Genomic DNA, 23,399 nt, shown 5'->3' with positions numbered 1-23,399 from the left:
ACCGTCTTCTCCGACCTAGATTTATCCGATAAAATAGTTGAGATCAATTACCCGGGAAACTGCAATCCAACCAAATTACCTTCTTTTTGAGGAGACTGAATTCAGACTGCTATCATAATCGAAGCAACAGCTGCCTCTTCTCAACGGCGCTGGGCTAGAAGTCAATGGCAAACCGGTCCTACTATGGAACACCATAGAGGCTGCGTTCTCCAACGAGCGTCGAAATCTTTCTTGCTCGATGGCTGTTGGTACCGCTTTATCGAGGGTCTCCTCCTCGTCGGTGATCGTGTTGTCTTTTCCATGTACACCGTTTCGTAGCTTGGAAGATAAATAACTGTTATTCTTCCCTAGATTCGGAACGGTGTCCTTGCGCAGCTTCGACAAAATGGTAGCCTCGTCATCTTCTTCACGCTGGACCGTACCGTCGTTTACTTCGTTTGTACTGTGCAGCCTGTTGGGCCATTTCGACGTCTCAAGCTCGTGGTAACCGCAGAGTTCGTCCTTGTAATTTGTACTATAGGTTTTTGAGTTTTGATGTGCGCCATTTGTACTAAGGTCCGAGGGATCCGGCAACGCGTCACGTTTCTCCGTTTCCTCCACGAAATTCGAGAAATCTATTCGGCGTCTCGCTTTGCTGTCCCTCAGATTCTTTGGATCGTGCAGGCTTGGCTGGACGTTGTTGTAGGAGAACGAACGTTGACCTAACTGTTGAATCGTTTCGTACGAATTGCCCTCCGCGTTCGAGGACACCTTCTTCTCTTGTTCCTTCTTGAATAGCTGCCGGAATCGATTGAATCTCTTGTTCAATGCCATTGGTAAAGACTTCTCGTCCTCCAACGACACGATTTTCTGCTCTTGACACGTCTTCTCGCAGCCCAAATTGTTACGATCACTCTTCCCCGATTCGTTGACTTGTGTTGGCAACACGGACCTAGGTTTGGTCCCATTGGTAACCTCCGAGGGGTTCCTTCGGTCCTTGCTAGTTCGCAAGATTGCTCCCAATAATATGTCCGCTTTGTTCGAGACATTTTGCAAACAGTCGATCGTGTCGTTCGTTCGTTTCTCCGAATTATTGCATTTGATCGCCTGCAGATCGTCGCTCGATCCGTTCCCCTCGAGCTTCTCGCGCTTCTGCGACGGATTGTAGATATTCTTATTGCCATAGATCTCGGTGAAATTGGTCTTCTGTAAAGCTTGTTGGTCGTTCTTCCTGCAAAGCTTGTGGCTACATCCCTCGCAGGATTTTGTACGATTCACCATGTTGTTCGTCGAGCATTCGCTGTTCTCCAAGTTCGTATATTTCACCGTCGACTTTTCCGAACCGTCCTCGAGCGACTTCTCCGACCGGTCCCGTCTCCTCACGGTCCTGACGCTGGTCCTCTTGCGACCGGACGGTGTCCTGGCTCTCAGAACGGCCAACACCTCGTCGAACTCCTGCTGGCTCAACTCCAGGTTGCAATTCTTGAATCTCACTTCGTTCCCCTGCTGCTCTTGACTCTTCAGGTTCGTCGCTTTCACCTTGTTCTCCGCGTAACCGTTGCTCGGCGCGACGCCCAGCACTCTTCCAGGAACCTTGCTGAACCAATCCAAGAAGCCTCCTTCCTCCTTCGACTTGTCTTTGTCTTCGGGGAACGACAGCTTCGATATCAATTGGCTCAGATCTTTCCCGGCTCGTCCTTTGTTGTTCGCGACACCGTCGAGATTCGACTCTGTGGCTTCCTGTCCAGGTGACACCGAATCCGGATGATTAGACTTGTTCGACGATTTGCCGCAGCTCTGATGCACCATGCAAGCGGAATCTTGCTTCAGCCGATTATTCGTCGAGGGGCCTGGATTTGATTCGTGAAAGGGACTAGGTTGTCTGAAAGGATTTATCACGAGGCCCGAGTCCTTAGAGACCGGAGGTTTGCAGATTCTTTCAGGGTCGTTGAAGTAACCCTCCTTAGTTCCGCGCAAGCTCTGGAAAGCACACTTTCCGTTCGCGTTGCTGTTGTTCCAAGATTCTACGAAAGACCAAGGCAGTGAGGAATTGAACGGTATCAGATTCTCGAACAGACCGTTCTTCTCTGTTGATTTAGCTTCTGTATCTTTGATTTTCTTGTTACCAGCTCCCTGCACCTCCTTCTTCTCCAAGTTGCATTGTTTTTCCTTGCAATTCAATCCGGACTTCAACTTCGGATCCTCGATCGTCCGTTTGTAACGCTTCTCCATGTTACCTTCACGCTCGTCGATGTTCAGCTGAGCCTTGAAGCACCGTTCCAAGTTGTCAGAGTTCAAATTGTTTCGATTCTTGATGCTGCTGCAGTTATCCTCGAACTTGCTACACTGACTTTGGCCAGATTTCACGCCACGATTGTTGGAAATCTCGGACGAACATTTCGGATAACTTGAACTCTGATTCTCCTTCGATTCTTGAGCGACCGCTTCTCGCACGGATGGCATCGGTTGAACCGTCACGCAGCTGTTCGCGTCCGTTGGACCACATGGCAGCGATCGACGACGTTTCCTCTCGCGATTTTGTCGCGGGATCACGGGCGATGGCGGTGGAACATCCTCCTCTTCGCAGGGACAGTGATGCTTTCCTGGTTTGTTGCAAGGCGTCTGCAGCCTGTCGTCCACTAAAGCTGTTCCAGAAAAATTAAGTTTTGGTTTTCGAAATGTCCAAGCCATTTTTTTCTTTAGATAAGAGACTCTCTTCGAGCATCAGCTTCGATAATTTGTCAATTTCAAACGTTTCAAATATTATGGCGGTTGCTGTGAGAAGGAGGGGACACTGTTGGGAAAGGATGGGAAGTTAGACTAGGGCCTGAAATGCGAACGACCCCTTTAGTGGCAGGAAGTAGGTACCGCCACAATAAGATATCAAGTGTACTTTTCTTTGTTAAATAATTTGCTTTTACAAATAGTATAGAGGGTAACATTAAATTAAAGTAAATTAAAGAAACAAATAACAAAGAGTTTGTTAGATATATTTGTTTTGTTTGTAGAAGGAAAAAGAATTTTTAAAAAAATGATAGATCAGTCAGTACCAAAGTGAACGTAAAATGGGTTCTGAAGGTGATACTCGAACGACGAAATATCACGCTCATCGATTCCAATTCTCCTGATTTACCAGGCAAAACGAGGCCTTCGGGATTTTGCGCAGCACCGGGAACCGGGATAGCCTTGGTAGGTGTTAAAGCCCTCGCGACGCCCTCCTCGTCTTTCTCTTTGATCGGGTGCAGCGGACAGGTGAGAATCGGTACCTCCTCCATCCGTGGCTGTGCCCAAACGGTGACCTAAAATTTACACGAGAAATCCTCTTCAGCTCCATTAAATGCAGTCACGGTACAGTCGAACGAGATTGGGTAGCCGATGACTCATATCTGCCGGTTAAAAGTAGGCATTCGTTAGTGTCCTCAACCACCAGAATAGAACCGTGGAAGGTACACACTGAGAGAGTACGTGGACGAGAACCACCGTGCGAATTGCATGAACGGTTCGAGGAACATTGACCTCTTCTCGCCTTTATCGCGAGTGAAACCAAGTAGTATCGTGCGCTCAACGTGAAAACATGTTGCTTCATGAAGAATCCTCGGGGTCGATTAAGCGCATCTTCTCTTTCATCTAACACCATTTCTAACACATTTTAAAAACGTAACTGATAGATCAATCTAAACGAGTTAAGACGGTGTTAGAGACTCCTTGGAATCGAACAAACAATGTTTGCGAAATCAACTGAACAAATAGAATGAATCGTTAAATCGATGACAATGTTCCTGGACTTTGAATCGACGACCAAGAAGAAAGGAGACGAGTTGGTTACCTTTATAGAATTTCCATCGCCATTCCCAGCGAAAGGGAACGTGTGTTCCACAGGTGCATCCCGGAACTTTCGAAGATTCTCCTCGTTATGCGGCACCACTCTCGTCGCGATGTAACAGGGTTCAGCCCCGTTGCTCCTGGACCACCAAGCAGCCACCTGGCTGAAGTGAAGCCGGGAACGAACTGCCTGATACACCCCATAGAAGTTCATGGTCTCTGGACTCCTAAACGTCAACAACAGACGACCGCGTTAAACAGTCAATCCTTGGAACATCTGCTGGAAACTTTCGAAATTTCTAAAAGTAATTAATGGTACCCACTTGCTGGGAACTGCACAGATACACCAGTACTCGAGCAGCATCTCCGACGCTTGTTGCCATGGCGAGATCGATAAGGACGGCACGGTGCAGATCGGATTCTTGCTCGCCGCCTTTGCCAAACCACATGGACAATCGCTACATAACACTACTTCGATGCACAGGGATGAACCAATCGTGACACGGTCCGCGATCTCTCGAACCAACACAAGATATCGATCGCACTGCACAGGCAAAGTGGTTTTTAAGAAATATTTCTTCCCCCCCGAAGTGATGCAAGATACTCGAGACAAATGTGGAAACAGAAAGTTGGTGATCTCAGCTTACCAAGTAATTATCTTCGTCACACACATGGTCGTTGGGAGCTGGTTGCATAGGAGCTGCACAGTGTGGGCCCTCTTTGTAACCCCGTGGAGGGCCCTGAATCCTCCCTTCGCACACTAGGACTCCAAGGGCTCGGAACACGCTGAGAATGCCACCCCGACCGCCAGACCCATTTGGGCTGGGAATGCCTCCTGTCACCGCACCTAGGCAGTGCATACCTGCAACGATAACAACATTAGTTTCCATTAGAAATTATTCGCTGATTCGAAAACTTTTTTCTGAGGAATGAGTAGTCTATAATATCAAAATAGAATCGGATCTTACAGTGACTCACATATAGAGTAGACCAGGAACGGTAATAACACGTTAAATATTTCAAAACAATGAACAGATATTAACATAAATTTTGAATATATAATGAAAAATGATGAATAATGAATAAAATAACTTTTCGATGTACTAAACCAGGGGTCCCCAAACTTTTTGAAAACATGGGAAATTTTTAAAGACATGGGGGCCGGACGAAAAATATTCTTATTGAAATCCTATTAATACATTAATTTACATTGCATGTGTAAACAAATATAGTTTATATTGGAATTTATAATGGAAAATATCTATTAAAATGTACCAAATCACAACAGAATAGAAGAATCGTTGTGTATTCACAACCAAATCATACAATATTATAAAATTAATATTTCTAATATCAAATATTTATAAATAAAAGTCGGGAACCGGATAAAAATCTTTGGAGGGCCGTAGTTTGGCGACCGCTGCCCTAAAAGAGCAGCCGAAACGAATTTTGTCGTATAATATATCAAATCAATATTTCGTGAGTTATTTACAGAAAACTATAATATTGTCAGCGATAAAAGGACAGGAAATTCTGATCATTTTGATGGAACCAAAGGCGTGGCTCTTGCCTCCACAACTCGAACTCTTGTACATAAGAAATAGATATAAGTACTACCTGAATAATACAAAATTACCTGTACTTTTATCGCTGACAATATTATAGTTTTATGTAAATAACTCAAGAAAAAATCATTTGCCCACTTTTTACCATACACAATTAAATTCGTCTCGCCAATACAAACAATTTGATATATCATGCGTCAAAATCCGTATCCTGTGCTCTTTTGTCCATTGAACCGGATTACTAATTTAACCCTTTGCGGACATAATTATCATAGTAATTTATAATTCCGTATATATTGCATTATATTCTTAATGCAAAACACAGCTATAAGTATAGACAGTAAGGATTTATAACACATACTTTGAAGGATGAAATTATTACTTCTTTTACTTACAATTAATAATACTCTGTGCGAGCTTAAAAATGCTCCATCCCCAAAGGGTTAAAATTGTAATATCAATACTCCCTTTGTAATTATGTGCCTGGTTTTTTCTTTAATCTTTAATTTGATCGTTACTTAGCAATTTTAAGTGTCGATTGTAACATTAGCAGATAGGGTTAGTTATAACGTTTCCAGTGACCAAGCAGATAAAGAATATTATTTGCTTCTTTAATTGGAACTTTATGCCACAATCACACCAAATGAAAAATGAACGCAAGGTACTGAATGTAAGAATTAATCCTAGGAAACCAAAACGTTACTTACATTTACTACAATTACGATATCGAATAATTAGTTATAAATTTTACTTTCTTTTATTATTATAATTTAAATCAATAAATGTTTTAATTTTGTAAAAATAAATTTCTGTTACTATCGACTTCATGCACTGTTACAACCGACCGGAGGTCAGGGACGATTCTAACACTTTTCTTGGTCTTCATTTTTTATTAATAACTTGGATATGACTTGTCATAGAGCGAACCTGCTATAGCTTAATAATGTCTGGTAACTATGTCAGATTTTGGTATAAGAAATTTTATTGTAAATTTAATAGTTTTTGCACAATCGTGTTCTAAAGTCAAAGTGTTACCCTACATACCTTGAAATTCTGAGAAAGGTGTATCATGCTTTACTTGCAGTATAAACATTCAATTTAATCTCACACGAAGAAACGTCTGAATTACTGTGAGATCCTAATCTCGAATGGATTAATGTTCAGAGAAATTAGGCCAGACTAACGATAAATTGAATTCCAATCTGCCAATCCTACCGAGTACGGTTCTTAACGTCTAAAGGAGCAGAAGGAACTTGTGATCTACTTTGGTACAGTGTCCAAACGCTTAGAAAACTGGACGAGTGCGTTCTAGAAACAAGCTTTTTCGTTGGAAACTAGCACGGACACGAACCTGTACGCATTCTCCTTCTGTGGAAGCAATGCCCAACGCACTGCAACAGGATCGTCGACATTTTCGAGACCTGCTCTCCGGGGAATGAAAACTGGAACGATTCGCGCACGAGTACCGCTATCGTCGATCTTAAATACGCGGATCATGCCTCGAACCAGTCTACCTTTTTCGCGATATCTTTATCGATGAAACGAACTTTGTTCCAAGTGTTGATCACGTTCGCGAAGGAAATTGACGTACGTCATCGTATCCTTAACGAATCGTGATGAATGAAAGAGAACCTACGTTGATTATTCACTGATTCATCATTTAATCCGTCAACTGGATGCTGTTCTTGCTAGTAAAATCCGCTTCTTTGGCGATGAACACTTTGCCCAAAGAAATTAACCTTCTTCTTTTCCGCAGATTCGTGTCGATTCATCCGAGGATAAGGAAGGTGTGATCGAGTGTCGAAAATATGCAGAGGAAGGTGCAGAGGAACTCATAGAAGCGGAAAATCGCACTTGCAAGGTATCCAGATATCGTTCGAAGAGATATTATGATCGTCACGCAAGCTTTCATAGGGGTTTTTCTTCTTTCTTTTCACGACATACGATCCGAGATTCGGTCGTCCGTCTTCTGTCGGTCATTATGTAAAGGTGAATACGCAGGAGGGCGATGGGCATTATTTATAACTTTGCCCGCCGCCATATGCGGCGAAAGCGACCAACCGGATTGGCTTCCTCGCTGCTTTCCACCAAGTGTTTCAACGTTCGAACCAGCGAGCCCAGACTTCTCGATGGAAAACACGAGGATTTCCTTGGAAACTCCGACCGTCTTCTTCTTTTAATAATTTGTTTAACTTTGAAGAAAATTTCTTCAGAGGAAAAATATTTTGTCCGCCGTACTCGAAATAAACAGACAACTTTATCTCGCAAAAGAAACGTCTTTGAACCGCACTCAAAATCAAAAGTAAGCTTTTATTTCAAATTAGGGAACTTTAAACCGCACTCAACATCCAAAGTGAACTCTGACTCCGGAGTCAGCGCGACTGGTCTAAGCGCGATGAGGAATTTGAATAAAGAACTGCGCGGCACTGGCTCTCTTATACATTTGAACACACATAGAGGAGGTCTTTCACGTGTGCCGAGGGTCTGTAAGGGAGAGCTTGTGGGGTTCCACGAGGGTGATCGTACTCGGGTGTCATGCGCAAAAAGTTCAACCCTTGGCGAAATCCTTTGAGAGACGTTATCAGGATTAAGAGGCAACCCGAGGAGTTGGAACAGAGATCCAGACAATCGTTAAACAATTTCTCATCGAACAACCTGACATTGTTAGGATCGTTTCACGAATCCAACCGAATTTTCGCGTTAAAACTTGTTATCCTGCGTTCTGATCCGAGAAGAATAAATATCAATTATCCTGAATGCTATCGGAGCTAGGACAAAAAATTTCTTTATACCGCTTCTAATCGCGTCGTACAGTAGTCTGGAACAGCCGATAAGCCGTTGTTTAAATCTTGTTAGCACCTGATACTGTCAGAGTCTCCCTGTATAATTAGTTGTTCTAAATCCATTCGCGTATAACGAATAAATAATAATTGACATCGATTAAATCGAGTGTTCTGTAAATTGGAAAGGAACAGATTTTCGTCGCTGAATCGATGCGATATCGAGAAGCGTTTCGAGTTCATTGGTGTTCGAAGTTGTAGAGAAGACCTTCGTGAAGCTGAAAGGGTAGGGACCGGGATACGAGGATGAAAGGCTGAGGTCGACGAAGGTACAGGCATGTGGCGACGTCGAGGGACGCCGAGGGAAAGGGCGATGCGCTTCTGGTGCAGCCACAGTGTGAATGCACCGGCTGGTCCAGCTGAGAAAAACAAGCGGCCTGTTGGCGCCGCTGTTATCCAGCGAGCGGTAAACAACCGATCGACGAATTATTCGGGCGAACTTACTTCAGCCATTCCTATTTTTAATCGAACACGAACCAGATTACTTTTAACCAATATTTTCGCAAACAAATGATAAACTGTCGGATCGTTTGAAAACAGGAGGCAAAAATCGAGTCGGTCGTAAACGGAAGGGATCCCGTGTCGTGGAAACTTTTGCAAGGCAGTCGGCCAACAAACAGATAGACAGAATTAGTCACTAAACGAGTATCAATTATCACGATCCACATGCCGTCTATTATAGCCGGAATTGACTCGAGTAGCTCAAGCCTGAGGCCATCGTGCAAATGCATTGTGCGCGAGGACGAGCGAAGATGGAACAATATTGTTGCGAGACGATAAAGATTATCAAGAGAGTGGTAAAACTCATCTGCTTCGGTAGAAGATTACTGACAGACAAGTTTTCATTGTGCAGCTCATTCTATCTGTATTAACACGTTAAGATTCTTTCGATGAATCATGGTGGAAATGTGTCATAGTGAATGGTTTCTATTTCACGTGTACACGTATAATAAAAGAATCTGGATTTTAATCCGTGTGATACTGAATGCACCGGTACCTGTGTATTTTAATTTGCATCGTATTTCCTTTAGCTGGAAATGGCGAAATTAAAGATCGAAAAATAAAGATATTTTTGAGAACTCTTTTAAAATAATTAATATAATATAACATTTTTCTGTTTTATGATATATAAATAGATACATAAATTATTAGTATTGGAGAAGATTAAAAAATGTTTTAAATAGTTTTGGTAATGTTTTGACTGGTTTATACAATTTTGAAGGCCGCCTTTAAAAAAAACTTGTCGTGGCGTTAACAACATTTTATCTCGCACAAAAAGAAACAAAAAAATTTAGAAACTACATGTCATTGACTATCACAGCATGTAGGGAAATTAAAAAATGTTTTAGAATAATGAAATAGCGGATATGTGAAAAAAGCTATATAAAATTAAATCATTTTTAACAATCAATTTTTTTTACAAAAATTATGCTGATCGAATTGAGTAACCTCCTCCTTTTCGAAGTCGGTTAAAAAATACAACCTTGACGACGTAGATTGGATTGATAAATTTTTTTGTTTGCTGTCAACGCATTCGAAAAACATCATTTCGAGAAAAACGCACTTAAAATTTGGTTATCAGATTAACTTAGAACTAAAAAATTGATTCACTGTATCTCCACTAATTTTTCGAATTTCGTCCTAAAATTATACAGACATGTTCTTGAGATGTGTATCTATCGAAATACATTTAAAAAAATCAATTTTTCCAACCATTTACCGTGTACAATCCCCCTAAGGCTATCATAAAAATGTTTTTACAAAAATTGTTCGATAACCGGAGAGATATTAGATGAAATAAATAATTTTTTTGTAAATGTAGTAGTAAAGGAAGTATCAAAATGATCTTAATTTTTAAAAATAAAGCTTCACATTTTTTCATGACATGGTAATGTGCCATGAGTCGAATATACAAATGTACGTTGTAACTAACATCGGCATCGACAATTTAAAAATCGACAATTAAAAGAATCCAACCGGAAAATAAAAATGTATTAATTGCAGCCACGTGCCGAACGAATCCGCGTACAAAATTACATAATTACACGTGCATTAAGAACACGGATACTTAATTCGCGATTAAACTGTGATGCCTGGATTTGCTTCAACATCTCGACATTGTATCCAGGAAATAGGGTATCACTTAATTATATGCAATTAAAGATCGACGTTGCATGGAAAACGGAAATTTTATTACAAATACAGGGTTATTGCAAAATGACGTGCGCGTGGAAAAACTAGTTGTAAGACTAATTAGAGAACACGAGAATAGGATTTTTTAAGGTCAACTTTGAACGATGACTGTAGAATAAAAGAAACGAGGGTTGAAAGGTGAAGGATCCAAAGTAAGTAACAGGGAAAATTGGTGACTAGTAAAAGATAAAGATTTGGATGAGACAGAAATGAATGAAAGAAAATATTTGAATGTATAACAACACGATTCAGGATTCCGTGTGTACTAAGGATGTGCAGGTACCCGATATTACGGGTAGAGGTGTGCGAGTACTCGTAATTTACAAGCCGAGCTGAACTCGCTTCGAGCCGAGTCGATCGCTTGAATTTGCCGAGCTACTCGAAATCGACGAACTGTTTGATATAAAAGCGAGTTACTCGAAAAAATCGAACTACTCGAATATTCGAGCCCTTGTGAAACTTCGATTTACGAGGGCTCGAATATTCGAGTAGTTCGATTTTTTCGAGTAGTTCGTCGATTTCGAGTAGCTCGGCAAATTCAAGCGATCGACTCGGCTCGACCGACCGATCATTGTTCGACTCGAAATTCGAGTACTCGAATAAATCGAAAAAGTACTCGAAAAAGTCGGGCGGGCTCGAGCGGGCGTCCGATACATGCGTGCAGTCGGGTAGCCCGACTATTTCGGGTTCGGTCGGGTATAGTCGGGCAGATTCGGACGAGCTCTTGTGTCCGCGACCCAACTCTTGTGTATGCACTTGTTAATAGTACTTGCAATAAGCATGTGCAAAATCTGTTTTATATGAAATTTTGGAATAAGATAATTTTTATGTGGAAAAATAATACTTGTAACGAATTTATTTGAAATTTTATACAAAATAGATTTTGAACATGATTATTGCAAGCACTATTAAGTACATGAGAGTTGGGTCGCTCGTCCGAATCTGCCCGACTTTATCCGACCTGACCCGAAATAGTCGAGCTACCCGACTGCACGCATGTATCGGACGCCCGCCCGAGCCCGCCCGATGTTTTCCGAACCGACCCGACTAGTCGGGAACCCGACACGTTATTCGGGCCGCACATCACTAGTGTGTGCATATGTCTCTCTAATACACGTTCAAAATGATAGACTCAGTTTCTACTCGATCGAATTTTCTAATAGAAGACGAGCCAGCGAAATGAGCGTTAACTTCTGCATACACGGGACAACGAAGCGTGAAATTTACGGTTGAAACGCGCTTCTGTAAACGCATTATCAGAATTACACGGCTTCCACCGAGGTGCTGCCTGCTAATTCTATTAACCGAGACAATATTTTCTTTTTCTTAGTTATTAATCTTCTGGGTGTTGATGGTCAGCTCGGGATTATCCGAAATTTGTAACGAGCCCCGACACACCGTTACAATGAACAGAGAGGCAATAAACCGCTTCGGTGATCAAGTATTTTTGATCACTGAAGTTCCTTTGAACTTGAATCCCTTTGATCCTCCTCCAGATGCAAGTCTCGTTTGATTACCGCAATCGAGAACTTTCATCATGTCTGGATAACGACCACAAATAGGCAGCCACCTTGTCTGGAATGAATCTTTTACCGGTGATAAATAATTTGATAAATAAAAAGATCGTATCGTAAGCTTAACCAGTTATCTGCGTCTGACGTGTATACACGTCAATGCAAAATTTTATTTTACACTCGCCGTGTAAAATAAAAAATTACCATTTATTATAAGACTCCAAATTTCAATAAGAAGTAATAATTTCCTTTATGTTACCAATAAAATTGCTATGTATTTTATAAAAAAAAAAGTTTGATTATTCTTTTTAGTATATCGGATATTCCCCGTACAGCTATTACTTTTTACAAACTGTGTTGATTATTTTCCCCAATGCGTCTGATATTCTCCGAATTGTTTTGTATGCTTTACTGTATATTTTAACTTCTTAAAATTATTTTCTTTCTTTAATTTATCTTGTGTACGTATTTTTTGAAGATTTAAAAATTTTTAATAACAATAACATTTTCAACGATGAATTGTTAATTTTTTATCGAATAAAAATGTAATCCTTCCTCGCTTTGCTTTGTCTTTTTCGTAAAATTTATAATAGAAGCATTTGCCCTGCATTTGATGTGTGATTTAGACATAGAGTTACTAATTGATCACAGATCACGATTAGCATAGGATCGCATGAACAGCAGCCTTATGTTGCGATCATAAACACACGAGTGATAGTGTTAGAATATTTTAATTACGCATCCCATGAGAGATTTTCAAAACTAACTTTTGCAGTTAACTGATTAATACCATGATTCCACTCGACCAGTTGGATCCTATTAATTTTCATCGGCATCTTTCTATATTGCTTGAGCGATCAAACACAACACCCTGTATGTATGATGCACGAAAGGGGTAACGATCGCAGACCAATCTCACGAAGCGATCCTATAAATCTCTATACGTGACGCGTCGGCGAGCTCCTCTCCTCGAGGAGATAGATTCGAAAGAAGTGGAAACGGTGATCTTATTTCCTGCGAGTCAACCACGGGATGTATTGCATAGGAAATCAGTGACGTCTCGCGAAGAAATCTGCTGTCGATGCTGCATTTCAATACCCCTTACATCGAACAACTTTATTCTTCTCATTGAAGAGTCCGAGAATTATACTCGAGGGAAGTACAGTAATCGTCGATCGCAGAATATTTATCCGCCAATTTTCTCCCCTATCACGGATCTAATGGCTCCCAGAATAACCTGATATCCAACAGGCTCGAAATCGTTATCATCCTAACGGACCTTTCCATCCTCCCTTCGTCCTTCACCGAAAAGGGTCGTCAGTTCATGCGTCTAGACGCGGTCGCCTCCACCCCCCGTTGCTTTTCGGTAAAATTGCCACCGTCGAGGTTCAAGAACCCTACCAGCATCGAGAAACCTCAGCCAACGACAAAGAGATTCTGATTACGCGTGCAAAAAAAGAAAAAGAACGAAGAAATCTTTTGCTCGCTGATTAATCACGGAAACAAAGCTTCAGAGCCTATCTCGACAATTATTTACCTACACTCCTTCGTTTTCGCTTATCGTACCGATGCACATCGCCCTGTTTACGTTTTATTCTTGAACCTTCGATTAAGAAACGGTTTAATCGTTATTGATAAGATTTCCGTCGATACTGTCCGAATGACACAATATCCTTTACCCTTTAACTAACATATGGTCGTACCAAGTCCAATGTCGAGTGTGATTCATCATTGTTTTTTTCCTACTGAATTATCAATTTTATAGAGATCTTGGTTGAATTGCAGTTTCCCGGGTAATTGATCTCGACTATTTTATCGGATAAATCAAGTTCGGAGAAGACGATAGGAATCACGTGGCGTTACAAAGTTATGGCCATTTTAAAAAATCACAATTTTTCAAAAATTTTCCAATAATTTTGAATCCAAAAAATAACCTAACCTAACCTAACCCAATCCAACTTATCAGCTAGAATAGCTAACCTTTGAATTAGCTTAGCTGAGTTCTTCCACAGCTAGAAAAGCTAGTCTTTAACTTAGCTTAGCTTAGCTTAAAATGGCCATAACTTTGTAACGCCACGTGATATCGACTTCGGGACACTTCCTATCGTCTTCTCCGACCTTGATTTATCCGATAAAATAGTCGAGATCAATTACCCGGGAAACTGCAATCTAACCGAGATCTTGAGAGAGGATTTTTTCGAAACGGTTGATGGTTGCCAATATTTTTGATAGTCCCTTTAAATTTCTTATTGTGTCACGTTCGTGCAGACTTCTTCTCAGGCTGTTCCCTGCACGTGACGAAAGAAAACAAAATGATAGTCCGGTACAACGGGTTCTAGGTTTCCTGAATGGTTAGTACGTCCTTAGGGCCGAGCTGTTCCCTATCCTGGGATGCAATCAATGGAAACGAATGCTACTTGCTGACAATCCGTTCTTCGCTCCATTGTTCGTTATAAAAAAGAGGCTACCATTTTCGTATATAAAGAAAGGAAGATCTTCGACAGGGAATAATTCTAAATCCCGTTCACCGAGGATCTTCTGTACTCCTACAGATGTTATAATCCATCCGAAAGGTCGGCGACGCACGGTACTTATTGTTAGAATTTGTTTCCTATGTCTCCGGATTGAAGAGTTTGGGAATTTGGGAGTGCAAGTCTCGGTAACGAAGAATATTTCTGTATTATTTTTCAATAAAGAAGATATAATCACAATACGTATTCGTCCGGAAGGTCGGCGACGCACGGTTCTTAGAATTTATTTCCTATGTTTCCAGACTGAAAGAGTTCGGGAATTTGGGAGTGCAAGTCTCGGTAACAAAGAATACTTTTGTGTAATTTTACGATAAAGAAGATTTAAACACAATACGTATTCGTCCGGAAGGTCGGCGACGCACGGTACTTAGAATTTATTTCCTATGTCTCCAGAGTAATGAATTTGGGAATTTGAGAGTGCAAGTTTCGGCAACGAAGAATATTTCTGTATTATTTTTCAATAAAAAAGATATAACCACAATAAGTATTCGTCCGTACTTAGAATTTATTTCCTATGTCTCCGGATTGAAGAGTTTGGGAATTTGGAAGTGCAAGTCTCGATAATAAAGAATACTTTTGTGTAATTTTACGATAAAGAAGATTTAAACACAATACATATTCGCCCGGAAGGTCGGCGACGCACGGTACTTAGAATTTATTTCCTATGTCTCTAGAGTAATGAATTTGGGAATTTGAGAGTGCAAGTTTCGGCAACGAAGAATATTTCTGTATTATTTTTCAATAAAAAAGATATAACCACAATAAGTATTCGTCCGTACTTAGAATTTATTTCCTATGTCTCCAGCCTGAAGAGTTTGGGAATTTGAGAGTGCAAGTTTCGATAACGAAGAATATTTCTATGTTATTTTACGATAAAGAAGATACAGTCGCAACGTGTTAAAATAACTTGACGCAAATGGCTAATTAAATTGATAATTGAAATTAAAACGAAGACGCATAACTGGCACGATTAACGCAACGAAAGTCGCACGACGAATACTGTGACGTTGCAAAAATGTGGTAGCCGTTGCACAATAGCTCGTACGGCAGGAATTTATCTTCCGGCGCAAAGAGAAAAATGTAAATGCGAAACGAGGTGGCTTATAATTTACGTTATCGTGGCGGGAAGAGGCGATAGCCTGCATCAAACTTTTGCGTAACGACCCTGAAAATCATCGAAGGGACATATGGAAAATTTCGAATAATTCAATTTATTAAATTGAATTTTCAAACCATATCTCTCCATGCTCGCAGAAATATTCCTTTACTGATTAGAAAAAAGATATCAATATCAATTAAAGAATTGACAATGATTGGCCTGATTAACACGATCCGCAAATCGGATGAACAGAACGTACTCGCGATAAGAAACGTCCTTGCTCAGATAACAATTTATATTTTCCTTTTCACTGTTACCGAGTTTGCTTAGCATTGTTTGAACAAGGTATCCGAAATACTTCCAGTGAAATATTCCTTCGGTGCAGAATTAACGGAACATTCGGATTTTTCCATAACTCCTTTGTCGAAAGGGGATAACAGTATTACGAGCTAAACCTACTATACAGGCTCTTTGTACCGTGAATATTGATTAAATACAAAGAACAGGAAAGTCTTCCTTTGACAGCTGTCAAGAGCAACTACCCTTTCCTCTGAAGTATCCAAAATGAAACTTTGGAAAGTGGAACAGCAGAACTTCGATTATCCAATCAGCAAGGTAAATACTGCGATATAAATTTGAACACCAACGCAATTATTAACTTTAAAAAACAATATGCAATTTGGCAGCACAAAAATGAGTAAACAATATTTATGTAATAAATTATCATGGGTGAAACTTCCGAAAGGCCCCATCACCCCAGGACAATCAAACTTCGGTTTTATAGTAATTGAGGGACGAAAAATCGAATGAGACCATTTTCAGAACTGGCAAATAAACCGTTCTCGAGATATACAGGGTATTCTAAAAGTGCGGAAACCCCTTATTACCTTGATAAGAACGCATTTTCACGGAAAATGACTAATCTAACCTAGGTTAGGGTTAGGGTTAAGGTTAGGGTTAGTCATTTTGCGTGGAAATGCGTTCTTATCAAGATAATAGGGGGTTTCCGCACTTTTAGAAAATGACTACCTAACCTAGGTTAGGGTTAGGGCTAGGGTTAGGGTTAGTCATTTTCCGTGAAAATGCGTTCTTATCAAGATCATAGGGGCTTTCCGCACTTTTAGAATACCCTGTATATCTCGAGGACGGTTTATTTGCCAGTTCTGAAAATGGTCTCATTCGATTTCTCGTCCATCAATTACTATAAATCCGAAGTTTGGTTGTCCTGGGGTGATGGGGCCTTTCGGAAGTATACCCATTATCATTTTTCGATTATCCGAACATTCTAAACAGAATTAGTTCGAATAATCGAGGTTCTACTGTAATTATAACCCCTTATGAACAAAGTACTGAATCATACATTTAGCAAAGGCATATTACAACACAACAATACTTTTACAGTGAACAATATTTCTTCACCGACAGAATGATCAAACGCTGAATGGCTGTCCCTCGTTATGCAGTTTATGGCCCACATTTAAACAATATTTATGTAATAAATTATAATTTTTCGATTATCCGAAAAATTCGATCATCCGAAGATTCTGAATTAGTTCGAATAATCGAGGTTCTACTGTAATTATAACCCCTTATGAACAAAGTACTGAATCATACATTTAGCAAAGGCATATTACAACACAACAATACTTTTACAGTGAACAATATTTCTTCACCGACAGAATGATCAAACGCTGAATGGCTGTCCCTCGTTATGCAGTTTATGGCCCACATTGTACATACGGGTAGCGTGTGGGTCTGAAATGAATTGATACCAAACGGATCGAAAGACATCGGTCTCCAGCAACCACGTTCGGTCACTTTTTATTTCTACGTCCGAATTTTCGGTTCTACCGGACGGTGTTTGCCGAATTTCTGCACCGGTGTCAGTTTAGGGTCATCGAGAAGCACCGTTTGCTTTTTCAGCCGAGATTTCACTCGCGGCTGTTTAATATACATGACTCGGTGTGTGCAACAGCTGCACACCCGAGCCCCTCTAACGCTTCTGGAAATAGAAAGTCATTCGCAAGGTGGATGTTAAAACTATCGTGGCCATTAGTCCTCTAAACAACGCGTATATCCGTGTATTCCTCAATTTTTTCGATCCAACTTCTGTACGATTCCACGAAAGAAATGAACCATCAATCTTTAAACAAAGAAACGTTCTTCTTCGTGATTTCATTTAGCTTTAATTCACCCTACCGAGCATTCGCGAGTGCATTGTACTTTGATCCGGCGGTATCTCAACCTTTCCACTGTTTGCAATTGCGGCGAACGAAGGCCGTCTTTTGCCTGTAATAACATCTCTCAGATGAAGATTGCATTTTCTTCGCTCGTTATCACGCTCCCGTCAATATTAGTATTCCTAGGACTTAATTATAACTCGAGGAGGAAATCGTGGCTTCTCGACTAAGGAACATTACCCAATCGACACACGCCGATTTTGATGCCCTTTGAGTATGATATAGAACTGAAAAAAATATTTGACACGTATTTTTTTTAATCGGCAATCGTCCATGTTGAAGGGGTGAAAAAAATGACAAAAATAGATTATTTTTCAATATATTTTTTAAACAAATAAATTTATCAGAAAGGTGGCTACATAGAGAAATTTGCTGTTCAAAAACACACAAATTCCATTTTCAATTTTTCGCCTACACCTAATGGTTCCTGAAATATTCAAGAAAATATGTTTTGCAACCCCAACTTTGAGGGCTATTTTCACCCCTTCGGCATGGACGATTGCCGATTAAAAAAAATACGTGTCAAATATTTTTTTGAAACTTGGGTAATGTCCCTTGTAAGTAAACCTCTATTTTCAGAGTATCGGAGACGAAAATTGAAAAGAACGTGAAATGCATATCGTGTTACTCAAAACGCTATGATAGAGCACGGTTAGAGAAAGGAGAAGCAAACCGAGAGGTCCACATCCAAACCGAGAGGTCCACTGGTGGTGATTCGAGTATCCGAAGCCACCTCCTCAGCACGCTTCTATTTCTATTTCCAGAAACACGGTGGACATCAGAGGCTCGCATGGCTCGTGACACTCCGAATCAGAACGCCTACATTTAGTGCGGTATCTAGAGAAGTTTATTCGAAAACTGTTCGATATTGAAATGACGAAAAATCGGAGCGACGAGGTGACATAATCGAACAGTGAGAGTGGATACTACTGGGAAACCTCAAACTTCCGTTTGTACCAGATTCTCGTTTACATAACGCGGTTAACTGCGATCAAACGCAACGTTCGATCACTTTTCTACCTGTAATTCTCTGACTGACAGTCAAAGCTAACGATTTCCTTTCGTTTTAACCTGCTGATATTGTATTAGCGTTGCAATTTCAATTTTGAAATTAACAATTCTGGAAGAGTATTAGAGAGCGAGGTCAAAACTAACAATTTGACTTTGAATTATAATTACATTTGACTGACAGTCAAAGCTAACGATTTCCTTTCATTTTAACCTGCTGATATTACATTAGCGTTGCAATTTGAATTTTGAAATTAGCAATTCTGGAAGAGTATTAGAGAGCGAGGACAAAAGTAACAATTTGACTTTGAACTATAATTACACTTACAACAAAAATGTTTATACCAAAAACTTAGACGGTTATTTGACGTTATCGAGTTACAGCGGTTTCGCTTTATAATAAGTAATATCCAAGTTATTAATAAAAAATGAAGACCGAGGGAAGTGTTACAACCGTCCCTGACGGGTGGTCAGTTGTAACACTGCAAAAATTCAATCTTGACACAAATCTATCTTTACAAAATTAAAATATCTATTGATTTGAATTATAATAATAAATGAAAGAAGGTGAAAATTGCAAAAAGTATAAGGAACATTTTGCCTTCAAGTGCCCAATTTTTATACTTACCACATTGCACTCATTTATCATTTTATTTGTTCGTATCGTAGGATTTCATATAAACAAAAAGATAATGTTCTTTATCTTCTTGGCCACTAGAAACGTCACAACCGACCGCGACTACCGATGTTACAATCGTCCTCGACCATGCTTTTGGATTTACATTACAAATTTCCACTAACGAGACACTTAAAAGTGTTAAGCAACGACTAATATTACATTCAGAACAGTCAAATGAAAGATTAAAAGAAAGGATAAGCATTTACTTCCGAGAGGAATATTTATATTCCAATTTGAAGATACAAAGAAGAAGTTCAGGGTGTCAAATATCATTTAGTTTACTACCTAATATATTAATTACCTATCTACGTTGTTAATCCTACGTTGCGAATCCCGGGTCAATCGTGACCCAAACTTACAAAACATATGCAAGGATATTAACCCAAAGTTAAATTTATCATTTTTAACCAAAAGAATTATTTAGATAATGAAAACAATTTAATTCAAAATTAAATTAAAATTTGGACTCTCTCCATGGTCCGTCATGCGAGGGTTAATTGTAATTTCGCACTGCATATTCTAAATTCGCGGTAATAGCTATAATAGATTTTAAGTTATTTATAGCGTTACTTTTGCCCCGCTCACCCCTAGGTTAAATTACACCATTAATAATTTCCCGTTTATAACAAGGATCATAAAATTGCAAGGCTTTCAAAGGGACAAGATGGTAACTCTAAAAAAATCATCCAACCAGGTCAGAGTCGGGAGAGCACTCGGAGTGACTGCACGTGCACTCGAAGATGGAGTTCCCCTGTAAAACTGGTAAAAGAAACATCCTCGGCAAGAGGCTGGGGTTCGAGTAAAAGAGTCGAGGTGAAAGAGTCTTCTGGGTCCTCTGTATATCGTGTCAAGGCTAATGTTTATCGACCGGATAGTAACTTCGCGTACACGCGTCCGCTTATTGACTGAACCTCGCATACAGTAAAACCTGGATAAATGCAACGAAAGAATGCTTGGATAAGTGCAACATCGCTATCCCCTCCACTTGGGGGGATCCCCCTAAGCCGAACCGAGCCGCTCGGCGAGGAAACCGTGTAATATGATCCGACCGTAATATCGATGTGACTAATACTAATTGAACGATAAAACTTTTTTATTTTTAACTTTTTCTTAATTAAACTTCTACTAACGCATTTGTGAGATTTTTCTGATTAAAATGACACCAAACACGATATAGTTTGAATTATATTTATAAACAATAGTAATCGAATAAACAACATAGAATTGACACCACAACTGAACATAAATGATATCGGCTGAATACAAAAGATGTGTACGGACTCAGAATCGGCATGTCGGCTGAATAGAAAACATGTGTACAGACGCAGAATCGACACCTCGCTTGGATAAATGCAACATTAAATACCCAGAATCGACACCTCGCTTGGATAAATGCAACATTAAATGCCCAGAATCGACACCTTGCTTGGATAAATGCAACATTAAATGCCCAGAATCGCCACCGTGCTTGGATAAATGAAACCTTTGAAACCAGAGCCAACACCGCGACTGGTTTTGATGTCGATCTCTGTTGCTTTTTGCCAACCTTTAACATCAATTTTAGCAAGTAATTATAATTGAAACTATATCGTGTTTGGTACCATTGTAATCAGAAAAATTTCACCGATGCGTTAGTAAAAGTTTCAATAAAAAAAAGTCAAAAATAAAAACGTTTTATACTTCAATTAGTATTAGTCACACCGATACGTTTCGGCTCTTTCCTTTGATCATCGGACCTCTCTCTTTCTACCACTGTCTGTCTCTTTCTACGTTCACGCTTGGCTGGTCGTCGCGTGTAATCCGAGATTCGACACCTCGCTTGGATAAATGCAACCACTGGGTCCCAATGTTGGTTGCATTTATCCAGGTTTTACTGTATATCGTTCCCTCTCTTTCTCGCATCGTATAGCAAGCTCTACCTGTTCGAGGTCTCTTTGTCTCGTGTTCAGGTAGAAAACAGTGTCGGATCAAAAGCAGGCATTTCCACTGGTATCCAAGTGGAACGTAGTTTTGCAACCGTCCAACTGCTTTTGTCCCGACGACAGAAGCAATGAAATACACTTTACACTTCAGGATTTTCCTAAACCCACCCATCCATGAAAATCCACAAAGACCATAGCGACGATCAAATATAATATAATTTAGTCGCCTTTCAATCTTTTCTTCCAGAACGCACGAATACGCACAGTATTCATTTGGTTGCAATAAAACCGTCGGTACGATTTTACGATTCCATGATTGATGGCTTTTAAATTTCTATAACTGTCTGAGGTTAATGTTTACACCCAAGTATCTTTGCAACTGTAATCCGGTGATTTTTTGAAAGCTTCGCAGGAACGAGTTCGGAAGCAATCGACAGTGAAATTTTCTGAAAATTGTAATGAAGCTTTGCTTGCTTTGAAAGCATTACAGACGTGACCTATATCCCGAAGGCGACTCGTTTATTGGTTTTATCTTTGATAAACAATTCTGCTTGCATTTTCGTGCAGAAGAAACTAGCAGTTTTACAGGGTGAGTTAAATAAAGTGTTACAAATTATCTCGGAATTATAATAACTATTGATATAATTTTCCTTTTTTTTTTTTTTAATTAGGTGGTACGAAGTGTCTGATTGTGTGACGTGTGCAAAACTTTTCTAAAATGGCTACTATATAGTCAGGATAAAATGACGTAGTCGTTTTTAAATAGAATGCTATATTAATCTTTTTTATTAAACTGAATGACATTTAGTTGAACCATTTTGTGATATTTTTCATAGTTCATGAGAAAAGAAACGTTAAAGAGCGAGTACCCGGAGGCGTTCAAAGAGAATTAAAATAGACGTATTTTGTCTTGAAATTATTAAAAATGATTTTTTGTATTTTTTCTTTTCATAATGTTATAACGTACATCAGACAGTATTATTGCGTTTACTGACTGACAAGCATTGTGTATTCGAGTTTTCATATCTTCTTTTGTGGTAGGTGGAGTTTCCATTACTTTATACTTCAAACACCCACGCAAGAAAAAATGAAATGCAAAATGCTTGTAAGTCGGTATCTGCAATAATGTTGTCCAATATACAATACGACAAAAATCATAGCGTTAAATATAAGTAAATATGAATATGCCTCTGCAGATTCGCTCCTTCCATAAATCGTCAACGATAAAAAATATCAAAAAATGGTTCAAGTAAATATTATTCAGTTTGATAAAATCTATTTAAATAAAAAAGATTAGTATAGCATTTCATTTACAAAAGACAATGGTAGCCATTTTACAAAAATTTTATACACACCATTTAGACACTTCGTACCATTTAATTTAACGGGGTCGTACATGGTAAATGGTCGGAAAATAAAGATATTTTTGAAATTTTTTTTGAAGCAATTAATATAATATACAAATTTTCTGTTCCATGATTTTTAAATTATCAATATTGACGGAGATATAAAAAATGTTTTCAATAATTTTGACAATTTTGAAACGACCGACTTTATAAAAACGTTACCGTGGTCTTACATTTCATCTAACACAAAGAAACTAAAAAATTTAGAATCTACGTCTGATCAACTATTACAGCGCGTAAGTAAATTAAAAACTTTGAAAAATAACAACAGAGCGGACACATGAAAAAATACTTTGAAATTTTGCTAGTTTTTCGTGTGAAAAATGTTAAACAGAAAATGGCTACATATTGTAATAGATAAAGTTTTTTTTTTACATTAGTACAACCTTGACGACTTAAATTGGATTGTTATTTATTTCGCTTTCAACGCGGTCGAAAAATATAATTTCGAAAAAAACGCATTCAAAATTTAATTATCAGATTACTAGTACTTAGAAATAAAAAATTGATTTACTGTATCTTCGTTAATGTTTCAAATTTCTAAAACTATATAGGCATGTTTTTGGGATGTGTATTTATCGAAATACTTATTATGGGTTAT

At 39.3% G+C, this 23,399-nt stretch overlaps 1 protein-coding gene across 1 annotated transcript in view; it reads right to left on the bottom strand.

The window, feature by feature from the left end:
• Positions 1-23,399, bottom strand: part of LOC114880704 (protein FAM214A) — a 44,351-nt gene that overhangs the window by 7,026 nt on the left and 13,926 nt on the right. Inside the window, exons 2-6 of the mRNA XM_029196989.2 lie at positions 4,449-4,663; positions 4,125-4,345; positions 3,806-4,028; positions 3,113-3,278; positions 80-2,624 (exon numbers count right to left, since the gene is read on the bottom strand). Coding sequence (XP_029052822.2) covers positions 80-2,624; positions 3,113-3,278; positions 3,806-4,028; positions 4,125-4,345; positions 4,449-4,661 — 3,368 coding nt within the window. The 5' untranslated portion in view covers positions 4,662-4,663. The remainder of the gene's footprint in view (positions 1-79; positions 2,625-3,112; positions 3,279-3,805; positions 4,029-4,124; positions 4,346-4,448; positions 4,664-23,399) is intronic.

The sequence above is a fragment of the Osmia bicornis genome, chromosome 14 (genome assembly GCF_907164935.1).
Source record: "Osmia bicornis bicornis chromosome 14, iOsmBic2.1, whole genome shotgun sequence".
Classification (NCBI taxonomy): domain Eukaryota; kingdom Metazoa; phylum Arthropoda; class Insecta; order Hymenoptera; family Megachilidae; genus Osmia; species Osmia bicornis.
This window is presented reverse-complemented; position numbering and strand designations above follow the sequence as displayed.